The sequence below is a fragment of the Protopterus annectens genome, chromosome 2.part0 (assembly GCF_019279795.1).
Source record: "Protopterus annectens isolate FY-2018-M chromosome 2.part0, PAN1.0, whole genome shotgun sequence".
Taxonomy (NCBI): Eukaryota; Metazoa; Chordata; order Ceratodontiformes; family Protopteridae; genus Protopterus; species Protopterus annectens.
Genome location: NC_056728.1, coordinates 695,024,828 through 695,043,725, shown reverse-complemented (window position 1 = coordinate 695,043,725; position 18,898 = coordinate 695,024,828). Strand labels below are relative to the sequence as shown.

The window sequence follows — 18,898 nt, the reverse complement described above, 5'->3', positions numbered from 1 at the left end:
TATCTTTACCTGCCTTGTGTCACATTTTATAGCTGTATCTGTAAGTAATGTATTCAGTGATAGCGTATGTTCTGTAGTATGGGTTAAATAACAAAAGAAAATGATTTGCTATCAAACTCTTACAACAGGTACAAATCTATGTAACGTTTTCCTGAAAATTGCATATTTCATCACTAATTTTAAGATGTCAACTTTCAATAAATTATGGCATGTGTTAGTGATTATTGAGTGAGTGGCTGGTTGTTTTTAAATGACTGAGAAATTAAATGAACACCACAGCAATATCATTATATATTTCACATACCTGTTTTCAAGGCATCTGCCCCCTATTATATATGATTTGAGCTAACAATGTTCAGTTAATGCAAAATCTTTACAAGTTCAGTATTCATACAAGTTACAGTACCAAAAAGTTAAAACTACTTTATATATAATTTGAGCCTTACTTTTACACTTACATTCTCATCATAAACTACATCAACAATGTTTTTTGTTGAAAAATAATGCTTTATCTGTCATTGTAAATATCCTTTAAACATATAGCAATATATTTCACAGAGATTTCCTTTCTTTCAATGTCAGTTTTTCTGACAACAAGCCAATATTTTTGTCAATAAAGTTTATTAAGTTTTGTTAATATACTGATAAGAAAATTGACTAAATACAGTACTTTCTGCATTATCCCACCCCTGACCAAATAACTGCTGGTCAGTATTACACATATTACATGAGTGTATCAGATATCCATCCATCCTCCCATCCTCAACCCCCTTTTCCCATTTTTGCACATGAGGTCAGGGTGTCGCTTTAACAGTGACAACCATGTAGATATTTCATGTAAATTCCAGTATATATGTTTGTTTGTCAGTAACTTTTCATGAGCTACACCCAGTGTGGAGTTAGATGAAGAGATAACACATCTAATATATACATATAAAACAGTCTGACAATTATTAAGCTGGCTGTAGCAGTAAGTCAGAATCAGAGCCTCTCTTCATTAGCATATAGCACTGATGCATTACTTCTCTATTAATGCTCTAGTTCTGCAATGATTGCCTTTGTGGTGCTGACTACTTTCTGTATTAGTACATGTGCATACTTTTTATCTAAAATATAAATGAGACCTCCTCTCTAAATATAACTTTAGTGATAGTGTACTTGCTATTATTTTATAATATGTACTTAATCCTCTTCACTCTCTTGATTCCATAGTATGCGCAGTATTTTCTGATAATAGCTTTAGTGTATGGATGGCCACTCTCATGTTATGTACAATGGTTATAGTCTCCCACTTCAAGAACTCCATCTTGCCGAAGACCGAATAACAACATGCCGCCATAATTAAGCACAATCCAAACAGCATTCTTGCTAAATAGAAACAGGGCATGTGATAATCTTCTTCTCTAACATCACGCTGGTGACTAGAAACACAAAGTAGAGTCCAAACATGAAGAGGCCCAGGACTTTGTTCATTTTCCACTTGCAAAATGCAATCGACAAGATAACAAAGAGCAGCATGAGAAAAAGAAGGACAATCGCACAAAACAGGCCATTGCTGCTTACACTGATGGGAGACATCTTGTTAGCAAGGCTAAACAGAAGCCAAGGTAATGGTAACCTACAGAGCAAAGACATGACAAAAAAGCTGGTTATAAGCGTTTCTGCAAAGTGAACAAATGGTAAAATACCATGCAAAGAAATAGTACATTTGCTATTAAAACTGACTTTTGTCACACATTTTTCAATTCAAGTAAATAGCATATAATGCATAAAACAAACCTTTAGAGTCTTTTTAATATTAAAATCTACCACAGCTAAGAAATATTGCTTTATTATGATTAAGGCAGAAGGCGAGTGATTTAATTTAACTCTGTTTATTTTATATGCATTTTATTTGCTTTTTGAGGTAAGTGAAGGACTTTAAATCTGGTTAAAGTGACCTCCTTAAAGACAATATATATATATATATATATATATATATATATATATATATATATATATATATATAATCCTGTAATCAACTTTGTATCACCAGGGAATAGCTTGTTATTAACTTGTGAACTCACTTCCTTATAGTTATAATGTTTGGAATCCAACCCAGGTCAATAGAATACAGCTTATTTTTAAAACTCAGTAGCTTACTGCCCAATATCGGCAGACTACAACCTAAGCAATTGCAATGTCCACTTTAAAACGCAGTTCATTCGGCTTACTGACAATCAGAATATGTCATTGGATTTGAAATGAAACTATGTATATTTGTATATATTACACATATTTTTATTATATACAGTATTGCTGATATATGTATGCTACTTGTGTTATACTGGGCACAAACGTTAGCACTATAGATGTTTAATATACAGATGTAAACAAACGTTCATCAAAACTGACAAAAAGGTCAAAGTGTATATATATATATATATATATATATATATATATATATATATATATATATATAATTATATACATCCTCAGCAAATACTTCTGTAAAAATGTCTTTAATTTAAACCACTCACATGGATAGTATCTTCTGTGAAGGAAGTCATTAATTTAATCATATATATCCCTTACAGCACTACAACTCGCTACCATACACAAAAATAAACTTTACACATTGTACAGACAAGAAGTGCACACTGAAACCTTACAAAAACACATGCACGCAAATGACTCAATCATAGAAACTAAATTGGTCATAATGAGAATAAAGAAAATGAAATAACAGAGTAAAGCACTTATAACCATTACTAGAACAGATTTAGAAATAAAATGGATCTGATAATAAAGATCTACACTAAATAATACTAAAGTAAACTATGCTCAAACTAAACTATAACTGCAACAGACCATAATGTAACATTCACTACACTACTAAAACAATGCCACAAAGTCTCAGCATATATTAAAAAACATTAAAATGTAGATCAAAGCTGCAGAAGAAAGCCACATACAACAACCCACTGATAACAAGATTACCAGCACCATATGGCCAACTGACGGCAGTGAATTTTGAGAGCTCCATAACCTAGTATAATAATATAGGAAAATTGTATTATTTTCAAGTTTAAAATATCAAAAATCTATAGATAAACTACTAAACTACATAAATATCAATTGTGGTGGAGATATACAAAAATTTTCCTTTCAAGTAACCTGGAGACATATGAGTCACTGAATATGAACAACTCAAGGAATTCTCATCCAGATGCTGCTTTGAAAAAAAAACTGCAATTGAGGACATCTACCTTACAGGAACTATCTTTGAAGATAGATGGCTTTAAAAATGACTTAGAAAACCTCAAATGAAATTCTCAAAAACAGACTGATACTTTTAAGGAACTATTACAGCAACACCATCCAAAATAACAAATATAGAAACTACTCTAAATGACATTGAAGGGAGACTCAAAGAGGAAGAATTCCATAAAGAATTGCTGCTTAAACAGAATACACGGCTGCTTAACAAACTAGATGACCTAGAAAACAGGGAAAGGAGAAACAACATAAGGATCTTTGGTCTGCCTGAAAACACTGAAGGAGTAGACATTATTTCATTCTTAACCTGGATTCCTGAATTTTTAGACTTGAAAGAGGAACTTTCATTTGGAATTAAAAGGGAGCATAGAGCACTGAGGAAACCTGTTTCTAACTCAACAAATACTCCACCTAGATCCATAGTTATACAATTTCTTTCATTTCTGGACAAGGAACTAATATTAAAATCTGCTTGGAGAAAATCACCCTTAAAATACAATCAAAGCCTGATAAGGTTTGGCAATGATTATTCTTCCAGACTACTAGAACAAAGGAAAAAAGTCTGGCCAATAATAAAACTGTTGAAACACAACAACATTAAAGCACAGCTGGTCTTTCCAGCCAAAATAAAAATGCTTTTTGCCAATGAGATGCAAACCTTTAATGACTTAGAAGAAGCTACTACATTCATCAAAAACAACAACATACTGTGTCTATCCAGAAGAAATCGAATGGATGGCGCCTACTCTTAAAATAATAAAAGAAACAAATCCTTGGACTGATGCCAGAAAGAAGAAACAAAAAAAAAATGATTTCAAGATAGCTGTCCCCAAAAAAAAATAACTCTTACAACTACATCTCAAAGTATCAACTGATATGGTACATCACTCATCATTTGTTTTTTTATTTTAAAAAAAAGAAGGGTTTCTTAAACAACTGAGAAACAGTAATGGTTTATTCAGAATGTTCAAAGAGTCCAATAATTCTTCACAAACAAAGGTAGGTCAAGATGGGTTACTATTTACATTATATATAAGCCAAACAATGCAACATAACATACAAACATAGACGTTTCTATTCCCCTACTTGAACTCAATGAATACTTATCTTGTTCATTTTTCATTGATTTTACTTATAATAATTTAAGTAATTAACTAATTCAACAAGGTACCATTCATCAGAGTTCAGACTCAAATGAAACAAATTAACATCATGTATAATAGCAGTAACAGTAGAGTGTTTTGAAAAAAATATGCTGTCATGGAGACTAATGCCTTCTTCAGTTAAAGTATGATTTAGAAATGTCATGTATATCCTGGTTAAATAATAGTAGCAAGCTCTTAATACAAATGTCATCATTATTCTGTCTAAATATAGTTAATATCAATTATTGCAGGTATCACAGCTACAAGTGCTGTTTGATTAAGCCTGACATGGTGTGTGTGTGGATGCAGCTGTGTCTGGCAGCTGTTGTATGTTACCGTTTTAGTCTCCAGGAAGGTGTGGGTTGCGGCTTGTGATCAAGGTTTACTGATGCTTGTGTATTAGGAAGAGACATTTGCTGTTTTAGCCTGGATCCAGGGGAAGGTGTGGATAAAACTGTGATTTGGGATATTCTGGCAGAGAATAGTTTATTTATACATCTGCTGAGTGAGAGATGGGAAGGCTGGAAGAATGTGTTATCTCTTGTTGTGGTGGCTTGTTGGGAGTTTTTTTTTTTTTTGATCTGTTTGCTCTCTGTTCTTTTCCTGGCTGCTGCCTCACTGAAAGGGAAGGAATTTTGGCTTGAAACAAATGAAGTTGCAGTGAAGTGAAGCTTTGCTTCCAGGTGCATCGCGAGCCTCTGGTTTGCAGTACATAGACACACTAACAGAAAAAGACACTCCCAGGCTGCTATGGTAACAGAGACAGAGTGATGATAATGCTTACGGCTCTGAGGAGCCTCCGAGATGATTCTTGGCAATGAAGTTTTTGGCTAAAATATATATATATATATATATATATATATATATATATATATATATATATATAAAATAGAAGGGCTGTTTTAACCCACATGTACACATACTGATGGTCTCCCAACACTTATTTAGCTCATTAAGTTGATTCTTGATAAAAAATAATAATAATAAGCACAATTTTATATTGAAAATTTATTTTGGTCTAAACACATTAAGGATTTGCATAAGACTGGAAGTCTGAGTTATTGTGAAAGACTAAGAGCACTTGGTCTTGTGCAGTACCCTTTGTAGTGGTCTGGGAGGTGAGCTTGCTTGGACGTGTTGGGCATATGGTGATAGCTGATTCTAAGGGTGTTTTGGGGTTGACAGGAAGTGCTAGAGAGTCATCAGATTTCCTTTGTGGAAATATCTGTGAGAATGGAAGGTGTGTTGAGTGGTTCACTGGCAGAGTGGCCACTGCATGGAACAGGCTGGTAAAATGGAACAGGACAAATATTGGTTTGGATATTTTAAGAACAGCCTGGAAACACACCACATGAACTAGTGAATGGTATTCTGGCAAAACTGGATGGGCATTGTTGCCCATGTTTGAAGTACTGATATGTGTGTATGTAAGGGTGGAAATATACTTATAACAAATAAGAAACTAGAAGGGTCGCATAATTTAAAGTCTATGGTCTGTATAAACATCCTTGGAAGGAGTTAATAATAAGAATAAGCATTACAACTTGTGGTCTCTCAAATAACTAAGCAACAGCCAAAAAAAACACACACACAATAGTTATGTAATGTATGATTTTAGTAAATCTAGACATAAAATATATAATCATCATATAAGATGAAGCAGTCTGCTGAATTTAGATATTAAAGACAGGATTTAATAACATGGGCTTGTGTATAATAACATTATTGTCTTAACTTGTCATAAATGACATACACTACATTGAACATCAAGGGGAAGCATGATGATTTTCTTATATAAGTAAATGTGCATAACAAGTCATGTAATTGCTTTAACTTGAATTGTAGTTTTTGTAACCCATCTTGACCACATATAATACTTAAGTGGTTACCAAGATAACTAATGTTTTATACAAGATATCAAACTTGACAATGTTGTTCAAGAGAAACAACAGAAGAATTAACTGTAAATGTCCCAGAATGTAACAATCATATTCTGAACAAATAGTATTAAATTGACATTTTCATAAATGACATACACTATATTAGACAATGGACAAACTGTACATCAATACCCTGATTGGAGAACGAGTGTTCTCCTGCAGGGTATTAATGTATAAGTAATGCCCGCTGAGAAGAATGAGTCCACCGCTTCACGGCTGCTTATCAAGCCGCCATGGAGCTTGGACTGAAGAAATGGAATGGCCACCATTATTTTACGCTCGCTAAGCAGTAGTTTTGCTGTTTAGCGAGTGTAAAATATTAAAAAGAAGAGAAAAAGGTAAGTGTGTGTCTGCATATGTGTGTGTGTGTATGTGTGTGTGTGTGTGTGTGTGTGTGTGTGTGTGTGTGTGTGTGTGTGTATGTCTGTGTGTGAGTGTATGTGTGCATGTCAGTGAGAGTGAGAGAGCCATTATTTTACACTCACTAAACACTGCTTTTGCTTTTTAGTGAGTGTAAAATAGAAAAAAAAAGAAAATGCAGCATGTGGGTGAGAGTGCATGCTTGTATGTAAGTAAGAGAGAGAGAGAGAAGGATGGAGACAGTGAGAGAAAAAGCAAGAGTGATGAGTGATTTGAGTGAGTGCATGTATGTAAGCAGTGGAGACTGTGTGAGACAGATCGAGAGAGAGTGTGGGTATGAAAGCATTTGGAGACTGAGAGATTGAGAAAGAGGATGAAACAGATCTTGTATGAGTCAATGTTTATATGAATGAAAGCAGATGAGTCTGTTTATATGTGTATATGTATGTGTGTGAAAGCAGAAGAGACTGTGTATGTGTGAATGGGAGAGAAAATGAACTGTATGTAAAATTGTTGTTTCACTTACTTATTTTTTTAAGGGCTATATTATTTTTTTATATAAATATTTGATGTAAAATGCTTCCTCCAACACCTTTAACATATACTACAGCAAGTCTGAAACAGTAGGCGGAGGAAATAGTTTACATTAAAAATATATATAAAAAAATAATATACTCCTTAAAAAAATAAACAAGTAAAACACAACCATTTTACACTGAGCCCATTGTCTAAGTGCAATAATGCCCTCCAGGGTGTGTGTTAATGTGTAATTAATACCTTTCCAAGGGTGTAGAGGCCCTGCAGCATTGGGCCTCACAACACCCCTGGGCAGGCATTAATTACACATTAACACACATCCTGTCATGCATTATTGCTTGCTTGAACATTAAGGGGAAGCATGATGATTTTCTCATATAAGTAAATGTGCATAAAAAGTCATATAATTGCTTTAACTTGAATTGTGGTTTTGTAACCCATCTTGACCATTCATAATACTTAAGCTGTTACCAAGGTAACTAATGTCTTATACATGACATCAAACTGACAAAGTTGTTCAAGGGAATCAGTGGAAGCCTGAACTAGGAATGTCACAGAATTTAACAACCATATTCTGAACAAATAGCATTAAATTGACAATAATCACTCAGTTTAACCTTTGCTGATTATACAAAATAGAATGTCGCCATTTAAATCTAAAAACTTTCAGTATATGCCATAAAATGGTGATTTATGAATAAGGAAAGTGAACTTGTAATCATTAATCACAATAAGTAAATGTGTTTTTTTAACCTATAATTTCATAATAAGAAATGACAGATATGAAAATCCTTATGTGTAAGAAATGGGGGGAAGAGGGATGCACTGATAACTAAAATGCACTAACTTTCATCAATGTTCACATAAAACAAACATGATGCTTTAAGTAAGTTAGCAACAAACAAAGTGATTACTTAAATGCTGGCAAACAATGAAATATAACTTTTGATATATCCAGTAAAACACATTGTATTATAAACATTAGATATAAATATTATTACCATCTATTTATATTAAGTAATATGTTTTGAAAGACTTCATCAATAAGGTTGAATATGTTAAATAACTGTGTGCTATAATCTTTTATTGAGGTTTTATATATGATGCAGCCTACTTTACTATGATTGAATTGCTTGTCATCTATTCTTCATGTAAATATTAATTGCTTATACAATAAGTAGACATTTATATTGTATTAGAATTCTGTATAATCTACAATAGTACTATATCTCTTCAAAATAATATAAATATTGCTTATTCCTATTACAAATATTCTCCATATGATAATTCAATTTATGGAGCTCAGATGTTCTGGATTGTCAAGGTATGAGTCATAATGTGATGGATTTAGGTTTATCCATCAGATTAGGAATGATTTTCATTCCATGACTAGTGCAAATCTCAGTTTTGTTAACATTTATTAATTTAAATTTGTTATTTCACAAAAACATTTTTAGTATGCCTGACCAAAACATTACTTTATTGGTAAACACTCAAAGTATAAAACTGATAATTTCCTTTAAAAGCTCAAACATATACTTTATAGTTATCAGAGGAAAATCTTTAATAGTCACAATAAAACAAAAAATACTTAGTCTAAATAACCTAAGATGGATTTAACTTTATTATCTTTAAATACCAATGGCTTAAACAATCCAAGCAAGAGATCAAATCTACTGAAATATTTAAAACTGAACAAAGGACAAATTGTCTTTCTTCAAGAAACTCATTTAAAAAAAAATGACAATTACAAATGTCATCCTAAGGAATATATGATATTGACACAATCCACTTATAAGAAAAAGACAAAAGGGGTAACAATTTTATGGAAAACAAATGTGATTAACCCAGAAATCATTTATAAGTATGAAGATAAAGAAGGCCTTATGGCATTAGTAACAGTTAAATATCATAACAGAATATGGACCCTAGACGATCTATACTGGTTCCCAGGCACTGGAACAGGAATTGTTAAAAAACACTTGGATTTAATTTCCAATAATTATACAGGCAACCTAATATTAGGAGTAGATTTTAACTGTATATTTGATATTTCTGAAACTACAAATAAAAGACTGCTGCGTGCATCTGCTATATCAAAAGCGTTAAACAAGTGGGAAGAATGATTTCATCTTGTAGATACTTTCAGATTTAAAGAAGATAAATCTTTGTTGTTTTCCCATCAAGATCACAGATTTGGTACCCAAATTAGAATAAATAAAATATTTGCTGCCCATGACTTATACTCTAAAATAATTAATTTCTCAATCACTCCCTGCCCCTTTTCAGACCACAATTCATTGATACTAAAACGTCAAAGTGGGTACAAAGCATTAATCTTTAACTCCAGAATTCTAGCATATATAACTAAAATTAAAGAGTTCAAATCCTGGTTATTATCTGAATTACAGTTCTTCTTAGATATTAATTACACCACAGAGATAAATAAAATAATGGTATGGGACTCATTACAAGCTTACATATATGGTAAAACCCTAACTTGGTATAAAAAAAATCAGAGAATGGGATTCTGAATTATTAGATCTACAATCCAAATTTTTGTCAGTAAAAGCTGAAAAAAATCAAAATCATTTTGAGCTGAAAAAGAAAGTAGAAGTATTAAACAATAAATAAAACAAAATTCTAACGCATAAAACTAGTTTAGCTTTAGAAAAACTAAAAATTAATACCTTGGCCACTTCTCCCAAATATCTACATAATTTATCCACAAGAATCAAAATACAAGCAAGTGTCTATATCACATTATCGAAAGTTTACTTAATCGAACCAATAAAGGTCGAACTTAAAAAAAAAAAACAAATTAAAAAAAAAACTAAATGGCGCAGGCAGGGGGCAAGCCCCCCTGCAACCCCCACACTCCCCTACTTAAATATACCAACTCTGAGACCACACTACATTGAGGTAAATGGAAATCTACATTGAGGTAAATGGGAATCTCCCCTTACGGAGATTTCCGTTTACTTGCACGATGTTCTTCACTTTCGATATCGTCGTGCCAACAATATCAGACTCAATATTGTCAGCTTACGACAATGTGAAGTAGACCCCAATCAAAAGCCTATACCATTAAAACTATCTTCTATGATAAGAGGTAAAAGTGTCTCGGATATAGGTGACATTCTTGATGCCTATAGAAATCACTATATGGAACATTTCCAAAAAGAAAATATACATATTGATCAATTAAATCTAGATGAAAAATGTTCTAATAAAAAAAATACCAGAAAAATTAAAACTAGATCTGCAAGCACCCATATCCTACAAAGAAATTACAGCTACAATAAAAGAGGGTAAAAATAATAAAGCTCCAGGTATAGATGGCATAATTATGGCAATATATAAACTTTTTCCTTCAAAGATACTATCCCTCTTCCATAAAACTCTATTAGAAATTCAGTCACAAGCTTTAATACCACCCTCTTGGAGATATTTCTTAATCACACCAATCCTAAAGGAAATCAAATCCTCAAACCTCTGTATCATTATTAAATAATGACTATAAGATATTTATGACAATATTAACTAACAGAATGAAAATACCACTATCCAAAACAATAAATAATGATCAAACTGGATTTATATATCATAGACACACATGACAATATTAAAAAGGATAATTTCTCTTATAGATTAAGTTAATAAAGAAAATAAAGAAACACTCATAATTGGCTTAGATATAGAGAAAGACTTTGATTCCCTGAATTGTGATTATTTATTCAAAATCCTAATGCTATTTGAATTTCCTGCATCCTTTGTTCATCTCCTAAAGAATATATATATATACAAATAATTTAGCATATGTCAAGTTATGTCCTTTTACCTCTGAATCTATACATATAACAAAATGCATTAAACAAGGATGTCCCATGTCACAGATTGTATTTGCTCTGGCTATTGAAATATTGGCAGATTCAATTTGTAACAATATAAAAATCAAAGAAATACATGTTTATGAACAATACAATTCTAAAGTAATGCTATTTGCTGATGACATATTACTAACATTATCTAATACAAAAGAGACATTAGAAGAATTAGATATATTACTTGAAAAATTTCACATGACTTCAGGACTCCATTTTAATAAATCAAAATCAAAATTTTTATTTTTAATAAAAAAAAGAACTGCAAACTAAGGGGGATCACATCATAGCGGAACCAAAAATCTACCTTAAAATATCTAGGAATTGAGTTATGCAAGGATAATAATGAATTAGTCTCAAAAAAACTATAATAATATTATCAATACAATTAAAATCTCTGTAAAAAAAATGAACAAAATAATATTAATGTTTGAAGATAGACTACAGTTAATAAAAATGGTTTTACTGCCCAGAATCCTATATGTAGCCTTGGCAATACAACTGTTACCAGAAAGGAATATATTTAAAGAAATATATTCATGCTTAATAACATGTTTATGGTTTCCCATATCAGACCATGGAAACAGGGAGGATTAAACTTTCCTGATATAGAAACATATATAAAAGCATGAATATCTGAAACAATCTCAGATTGGATAAGTTCAAATTACTGTGCAAATTGGAAAGAATTACTAACTGTAATATCAATAAATGAATTTGATCTACAAAAAAAAATTCAAATAGATAAAAACAATTTGCCATGGCACATATTATGTATTAGTATGCAATACAACATAACTAAACCCACTCCAGCGCTACCAGGCTATACCTCATATCATGCATTTCGGCCTCAAGTTCCAGGCCGAACCACAAAGGGAGGAGTGTCCATTTTCATAAAGGACACCTACACCTCTCGATTGGTGGCTACCCATGAAGCATCAGAAACCATACAAGTTTTACTCACCATAGGCAAAACTGCCATACAACTGGTCGCATGTTATAGAACACCCTCCCAATCCCAGGAATCCCATCAAGCATTCCTGAAAACACTGGAGGATATGAATGTCACACCAAACACCATCATTTTGGGTGACTTCAACTACCCCAACATAGACTGGGCCCACTATTCTAGCCCTAACACCCTAGCCCAAAGATTCCTGGAATTCATAAACTCAAATGCTATGGAGCAACTGGTCACTTCTACGAGGAGAGATAATATACTTGACCTGATTATCACAAACATGGGGTCCAAATGCTCCTTTCGGATATAAACCCTCACTAGTAAGATCTGATCATAAACTGATCACGTTGGATGTACATATCCCACCCCACCCCAGAACAAAAGACTACAGTGAAAAACTTTTCAAAAGCTGACTTTGCTCCTTAAGTCAGAAATGATATCCTTTAAGCCTACTGGGTTAATGGAAACCACATCCCAAAATGCTGAATCCTTCACAAAAGCCTTCTACGGACATCTCCAAGAATGCATGGATCAAGCAATCCCAACTAAAACCAAGACCCTCTCCACCAAGGAAACGCCCAGTTTGGTGGACCCGCTATAAACAAACTGTACAACAAAAGAAGGAAGCTACTGCAGGACAAAGCCAAATCCCACAAGGGAAGGCTTCCTGATCAGCACAAGTAAAAACTATGTTCTCTCATAAAACATCTAAAGCAAACTTTGAGACAAAGATTGCCAAGGATACCAAAGACAATCACAAGGCCTTCTTCAATTATGTCAGAACCTTGGGAGGAAATTCTCAGATATGCTCTGAGTTAGTACACAATGACAAAAATTCACTGACCCTACCGACATTGCCAATATTCTGGCAGATAGGTTCAGTGCAAATTTCTCCCTCCCTCACCCCTAAAGATGAAGTAATTATCCCTGCTGAATGTAACCTACCTGTCATCATAGACATACAGGTGAAATCAGCACTCAACAAGGCAAAACACAGCATCTATGGGACCCGATGGTATCCCGGTTTGTTACGTGAACTTCAAGATGAACTAAACCGCCCTAAGAACGCTATTCAATCTTAGCCTCACTACAGGATATGTACCTGAACACTGGCACAGCAACAGTGGTCCCACTCCACAAAGGGGAAATTCTACTGACCCTGGTAACTACCGCCCATAAGTTTGACCAGCCTGGTCTGTAAGGCTATGGAAAGAATCATCATGGAACTCATAAATGGCGACATTGGGGATCTGCAGACCCTTGATCCCACCCAGTTCGGTTTTGTAAAAGGCAGATCCTGCCTCTTAAACCTGGTTGACTTCTTCGAGACAGTCACTAGTGCCATCGACGAGGGCAAGGCTGTCCACACTGCCTACTTGGACTTGGCTAAGGCCTTTGACACGATACCACACTCTGGCATCATTGACAAGCTCAGCAGCCTAAATGTAAATCCATATGTCACAAGATGGGTAGCAAACTGGCTAAAAAACAGAACCCATAAGGTTAAAATTGCTGGAGCCATGTCAGACTCAAAACCAGTCACCAGTGGTGTTCCACAGGGCTCAGTCTTGGGTCCACTCTTATTCGGCATTTACTTCTCAGATGTGAAAGCAAATATGGGAGGATTATGGCTGACAAAGTTTGCAGAAGACTGCAAACTGGGTGCCATAGTTGATTCACCTGCTGACACACACATCCTACAGAAAGGTCTCACTGAAACGGACAACTAGTGCCGGAATCATGGCCTCAAACTTAACGCCAAAAAATGTATAGTCATCCCCTTTGGGAAAAACAAAGTACCCACAAATTATCACATAGACAATAACCCACTGAATACGGAAGAAGTAATCAGAGACCTGGGGACTCAAGTCGATAGTGACCTCTCCTTTGACAACCATGTTGCCAAAGTGGTCAGAAAGACATTCTACCTTGCCCATCTCATCATGAAGGGATTCTCATCCAGATCAAAGGAGGTCATTGTACCTCTATATTCCTCCCTTGTCAGGCCCATGATTGAATATAATGCTCCATTTGGGATGTATCTCACCGCACATGCAACAACTGGAAAGACCCCAGAAGTACCTCACCAAGAGGATCATAGGTCTCAAACATGTGCCTTATCCAGCTAGATTAAAGAAACTCCAGCTCTATTCAGTAGCATACCGCCTGCTCAGAGGTGATTTGTGCCTAACATATAGGGCCATGTCCAACCAGGAATTGATGGACATGCTCCATCTCAAAAATCCAAATCCACCAGAACCACGCTGCTAAAGATTTCAACCTCTGCACAAATATGAATAGGACATGCTGGAGGGATAGATTCATAACACAGAGGTTACCCATACTCTGGAACAAAATCCCAGTTCATGTGAGACAGAGCCCTTCATTGGCACTGTTCAAGAAAAATCTCGATGCATGGATGGGAGATCGCAAGTTTACTCCCGAGTCACCTCAGTGTCACTACTAGACAGAGGTATAGTTTACTAAATAATGGGGTCCCACATGTGTCACTACTAGAGAGGCGCAAATATATAGTATGGGGTGGCGTAAGCCACATCACTGTTGGCTAGGCTTATAAATGCCCCCGGGCAGATAGCCTAGTACACTACTATGAAACTATGAAACTAAAACTCATACAATTAATTATTACATTGACTCATTTAGGAAAATTATTAATGGAAATATAGATTTAAAAATCTGGTTTGATCTTTTAACACCATTTAGAGTCACAAAGAACTTTCCACATAAAATATATAGGGAAATTATTAATTCCTGGGAACAGAAAGGATTTGTTCATTGGCTCCAATGTATCAAAGAAATAAAAGTTTTAGATATGCAAGTAATAAAAAGAACATAAAAATTTCACAACAGGACTGCCTAACTTTACAGAGTATTCTGCCATATTTGCAAGATTTAAGTAGAATAATTAACAATTTTCATTTAAAGAAATACCTAAATTTATGAAATACATATACATATATAATGACTTTGACATGGAAAACAGTATTTCAAAATTTGACAAAATATTGATACACTATACAACAACACCCAAAAACCTCATATTGGAAATATATAACAAAAGGACACTCAATACAGTTAACTGAAGATATTAAAACAAATATCTTATTATCGATAAAATATATATCCTTTACATAATACTGGAAAGTTTTAACTGGAAATGCTTGCACAGAGCATTCTTAACCCCAGACAGAATCAGTAAAATTAGTTCTTCCATAAAAGAAATATGTTGGAGATGTGAGCAAGTACACAAAGCAGATTGGAATCACATTTTCTTTGTGTTAAAATTAAGCCATTTTGGAATGGTATTAATAACTTTCTAAAAGCTTTATTTAATGAATCATTTTATTTGACTAAAGCTCTTGTATTATTAAATGTGAATGAAGGTCCTCATTTGAATAAGTCAAACATGTATCTAGTATGGGGTATACTTGCATTTTCAAGGAAGTGTATAACAAAAAGATGGAATACAAACACAATACCAACTTTTCTACAGCCTACTGAAGACCACAGCATTACTGGAAATTAAAATTAAAGAACTAAGAATTTATCCAAAGCCATAGGTTCACAGGTAGGTACTAGGCTATCTGCCCTAGGGCATTTATAAGCCTAGCCAGAATGTTGGCTTTTGTCTCCCTTTTAGACTAGATTCCTGAGCCTCTGTCCAGCAGGGCCAAAGAAGTGATCCCAGGAGTAAATTTATGATTACCCATCCACTCATCAAGATTTCTCTTGAAGAGGGTCAGCGAGGGGCTCTGTCTAACATGGACTGGGATTCTATTCCAGAGTGAGGGAAGCCTTTGGGATATGTATCTATCCCTCCAGCATGTCCTGTTTATTGTTGTGCTAAGGTTTAAACCTCAGGAGCGTGTAGTTCTAATGGAACTGGTTTTCTTGAGGTGGAGCATGTCCATCAGTTCCGGGTTAGACATGGCCTTGAATGTCAGGCAGAGGTCACCTCTGAGTAGGCGGTAAGCAACTGAGTAGAGTTGGAGCTTCTTTAGTCGAGCTGCATAGGGCATCTGTTTGAGGCCCACGATCCTCTTGGTGAGGTATTTTTGAGGTCTCTCTAGTTGTTGGGTAAGGTACATCCCAAATGGGGCATTGTACTCAATTATGGGCCTGATGAGCGATGAGTAGAGGGGCACAATGACCTCTCTTGATCTAGATGTGAACCCTTTTGTGATTAGGTGAGCTATATAGAAGGTTTTTCTAACCACTTTGGCAATGTGATTGTCAAAGGAGAGGCTGCTACCTACTTTGGTCCTCAGATCCCTAATTACTTCTTCGGTACTTAGTGGATTATCTCCTATGTGGTAGTTTGTGGGCACTTTGTTTTTCCCAAAGGGGATGACTATGCACTTTTTGGCATTTAGCTTGAGGCCATGGTTCTGACACCAGGTATCTGTCTCCGTAGGCCCTTCTGGAGGATGCTTGTGTCAACTGGAGAGTCTATTATGGCTCCCAGTTTGCAATCATCTGTGAACTTGCTAAGCCACAGTCCTCCCATGTTTGCCTGTACCTCAGAGAAGTAAATACTGAACAAGAGGGGTCCCAGGACTGAGCCCTGTAGGACACCACTTGCAACCGGTTTAGAGTCGGACATGGCACCCATGACTCTGACCATGTGAGTTTTATCCCTGAGTAAATTTGCAACCCATCTTGTGACATATAGGTTAATATTTAAGCTAGAAAACTTATTTATGATGCCAGAGTGAGGTACTGTGTTGAAGGCCTTTGCGTGGTCCAGATAGGCTGTGTGGACTACCTTTCTCTCATCTTTGGCTTTGGTAACTGTTTCAAAGAAGTCAAATAGGTTTAAGAGGCAAGATCTGCCTTTAAGAAAGCCAAATTGGGTAGGGTCCAGTGTTTGGAGATTCCCAATGTCTTTGTTTATGAGATCCATGATGATGCATTCCATAGCCTAGCAGACCAGGCTAGTCGGGCTTATAGGGCGATAGTTCCCAGGATCCCTTGTGGCGCCACCTTTGTGAAGCGGGATCACTGTTGCTGTACGCCATTCTTTGGGTACATAACCTCTGGTAAGGTTAAGCTGGAACAGTGAATTTATGTGAGGGTTTAGTTCATTTTGGAGCTCATGTAAGACACAGCCTGGGATACCATCCGGTCCACTGATGCTGTGTTTTTTACTTTGGAGAGGGCTGCTTTCACCTGTGTCTCTGTGATGTCTGAGGGATTGCATTCTTCTGGGATAGACACTGGCTCTTTTGGGGGGAGGGTGGGGTAAAGTTTGCATTGAACCTGTCCGCCAGGGTGTTGGCAATGTCAGTGGGTTCAATGTATTTTGTGCCATTTTGCACCAGCTCAGAGCATATCTGAGAGTTGCCACCCAGATTCTTGTAGTCACTAAAGAATGCCTTGTGATTATCTTTAGAGTCTTTGGCGATTTTTTTTTCAAAGCTAGCCTTTGATGATTTTATGAGGAATTGAAATTTCTTACTAGTACTGATCAGGGATGCCTTCCCTTTTTGGGATTTTGCCTTTTCATGTAATAGTTTCCTCCTTCTGTTGTATACCTTATTTATGGCCGGGGTTCACCAGACTGGTCTCCTGTTTTTGGAGGAGTGAGTCTTGGTTTTACTTGGGATGGCACGATCCATGCATTCCTGTAGGTGGTCATAGAGTGCAACTGTAAAGGATTCTGCGGTTTGGGTAGCATTTTCCATATGCCCTGGGGCTTTGAAACTTTCCACCTTGGTCTTGAGAAGTGTGAAGCTTGTTTTTGAGAAATTTTTCACAGTGGTTTCCTTGGCTGGGGGTGGGGTCAGGATGTGGATGTCCATTGTGATTAGTTTATGGTCTGATCTTACCAACGAGGGGTTTACTTCTGGTATGGAACATTTAGCCCCGATGTTGGTGATGACCAAGTCCAGTATGTTGTCCCCTCTTGTGGTAGTGGTGACCAGTTGTTCCAAGGCATCTGAGTTTATAAACTCAAGGAACCGTTTGGCAAAAGAGTTGGGGCTTGAGTAGTTTTCCCAGTCAATGTTTGGGTAGTTGAAGTCCCCCAATATCATGGTGTTTGGTGAGACCTTCATATTTTCCAGTGTTCTCAGGAATGCTGAGTGGGGGTCCTGAGTCAGGGTGGGTGATCTGTAGCAGGCTACAAACTGAAAAGCAGTTTTACCTACTGTTAGTTGCACATGGATGGTCTCCGCTGCCTCATGCAGTGCCACTAACCTGGAGGTGTGGATATCCTTGATGAAGATGGATACTGCCTTGCCTTTAGTATTTCAGTCCGAGTTCTGGGGCCGAAAAGAATGGAATGAATAGAATCCTGGTAGTGCTGGGGTGCTCTCTGGAGCCTTGAACCAGGTTTCTGTTACTGCACAGGTATCGATTTTCTCCATACTGAGGAGTGCTTCAAGTGCATGCATCTTGAGGTTTAGACTTCTGGCATTGAGTAGCATTACCCTTAGTTTTTTGTTTCTGGTATTGTCTATGGAGGTGGGTTTGTCTTTTGAGCCTTGCCTAAAAAGGCACTATGGGGGTGGCAAGAGCCTTTGCCAGTATTCGAAAGCCTAAGGGTGACAGGTGCAAGCCATCCCTGGCGAAGCAACGTGGCTTGTCGAGCATGTCATCCCATGCTGACAGACATTGGATCGACACCAATAGGTTAGCCAATAGTTAAAATTGATCATTTTGTCTTTATACTGTGGCATCATTCTTGATGAGGGTAAGATGCTACTCAGGGTCAGGGTCATACCGGCCTGGGCTACTTGATCAGAGAGCTCCTCTATGTCTCTTTTCATGTAGTCTAGGGAGGTACATCTC

At 36.0% G+C, this 18,898-nt stretch overlaps 1 protein-coding gene across 1 annotated transcript in view; it reads right to left on the bottom strand.

The window, feature by feature from the left end:
- SLC24A2 (solute carrier family 24 member 2) overlaps positions 1-18,898 on the bottom strand; it is a 2,356,155-nt gene that overhangs the window by 1,275 nt on the left and 2,335,982 nt on the right. The window contains exon 11 of the mRNA XM_044061027.1: positions 1-1,618. This exon is cut by the window's left edge and continues 1,275 nt beyond it. Coding sequence (XP_043916962.1) covers positions 1,369-1,618 — 250 coding nt within the window. The 3' untranslated portion in view covers positions 1-1,368. The remainder of the gene's footprint in view (positions 1,619-18,898) is intronic.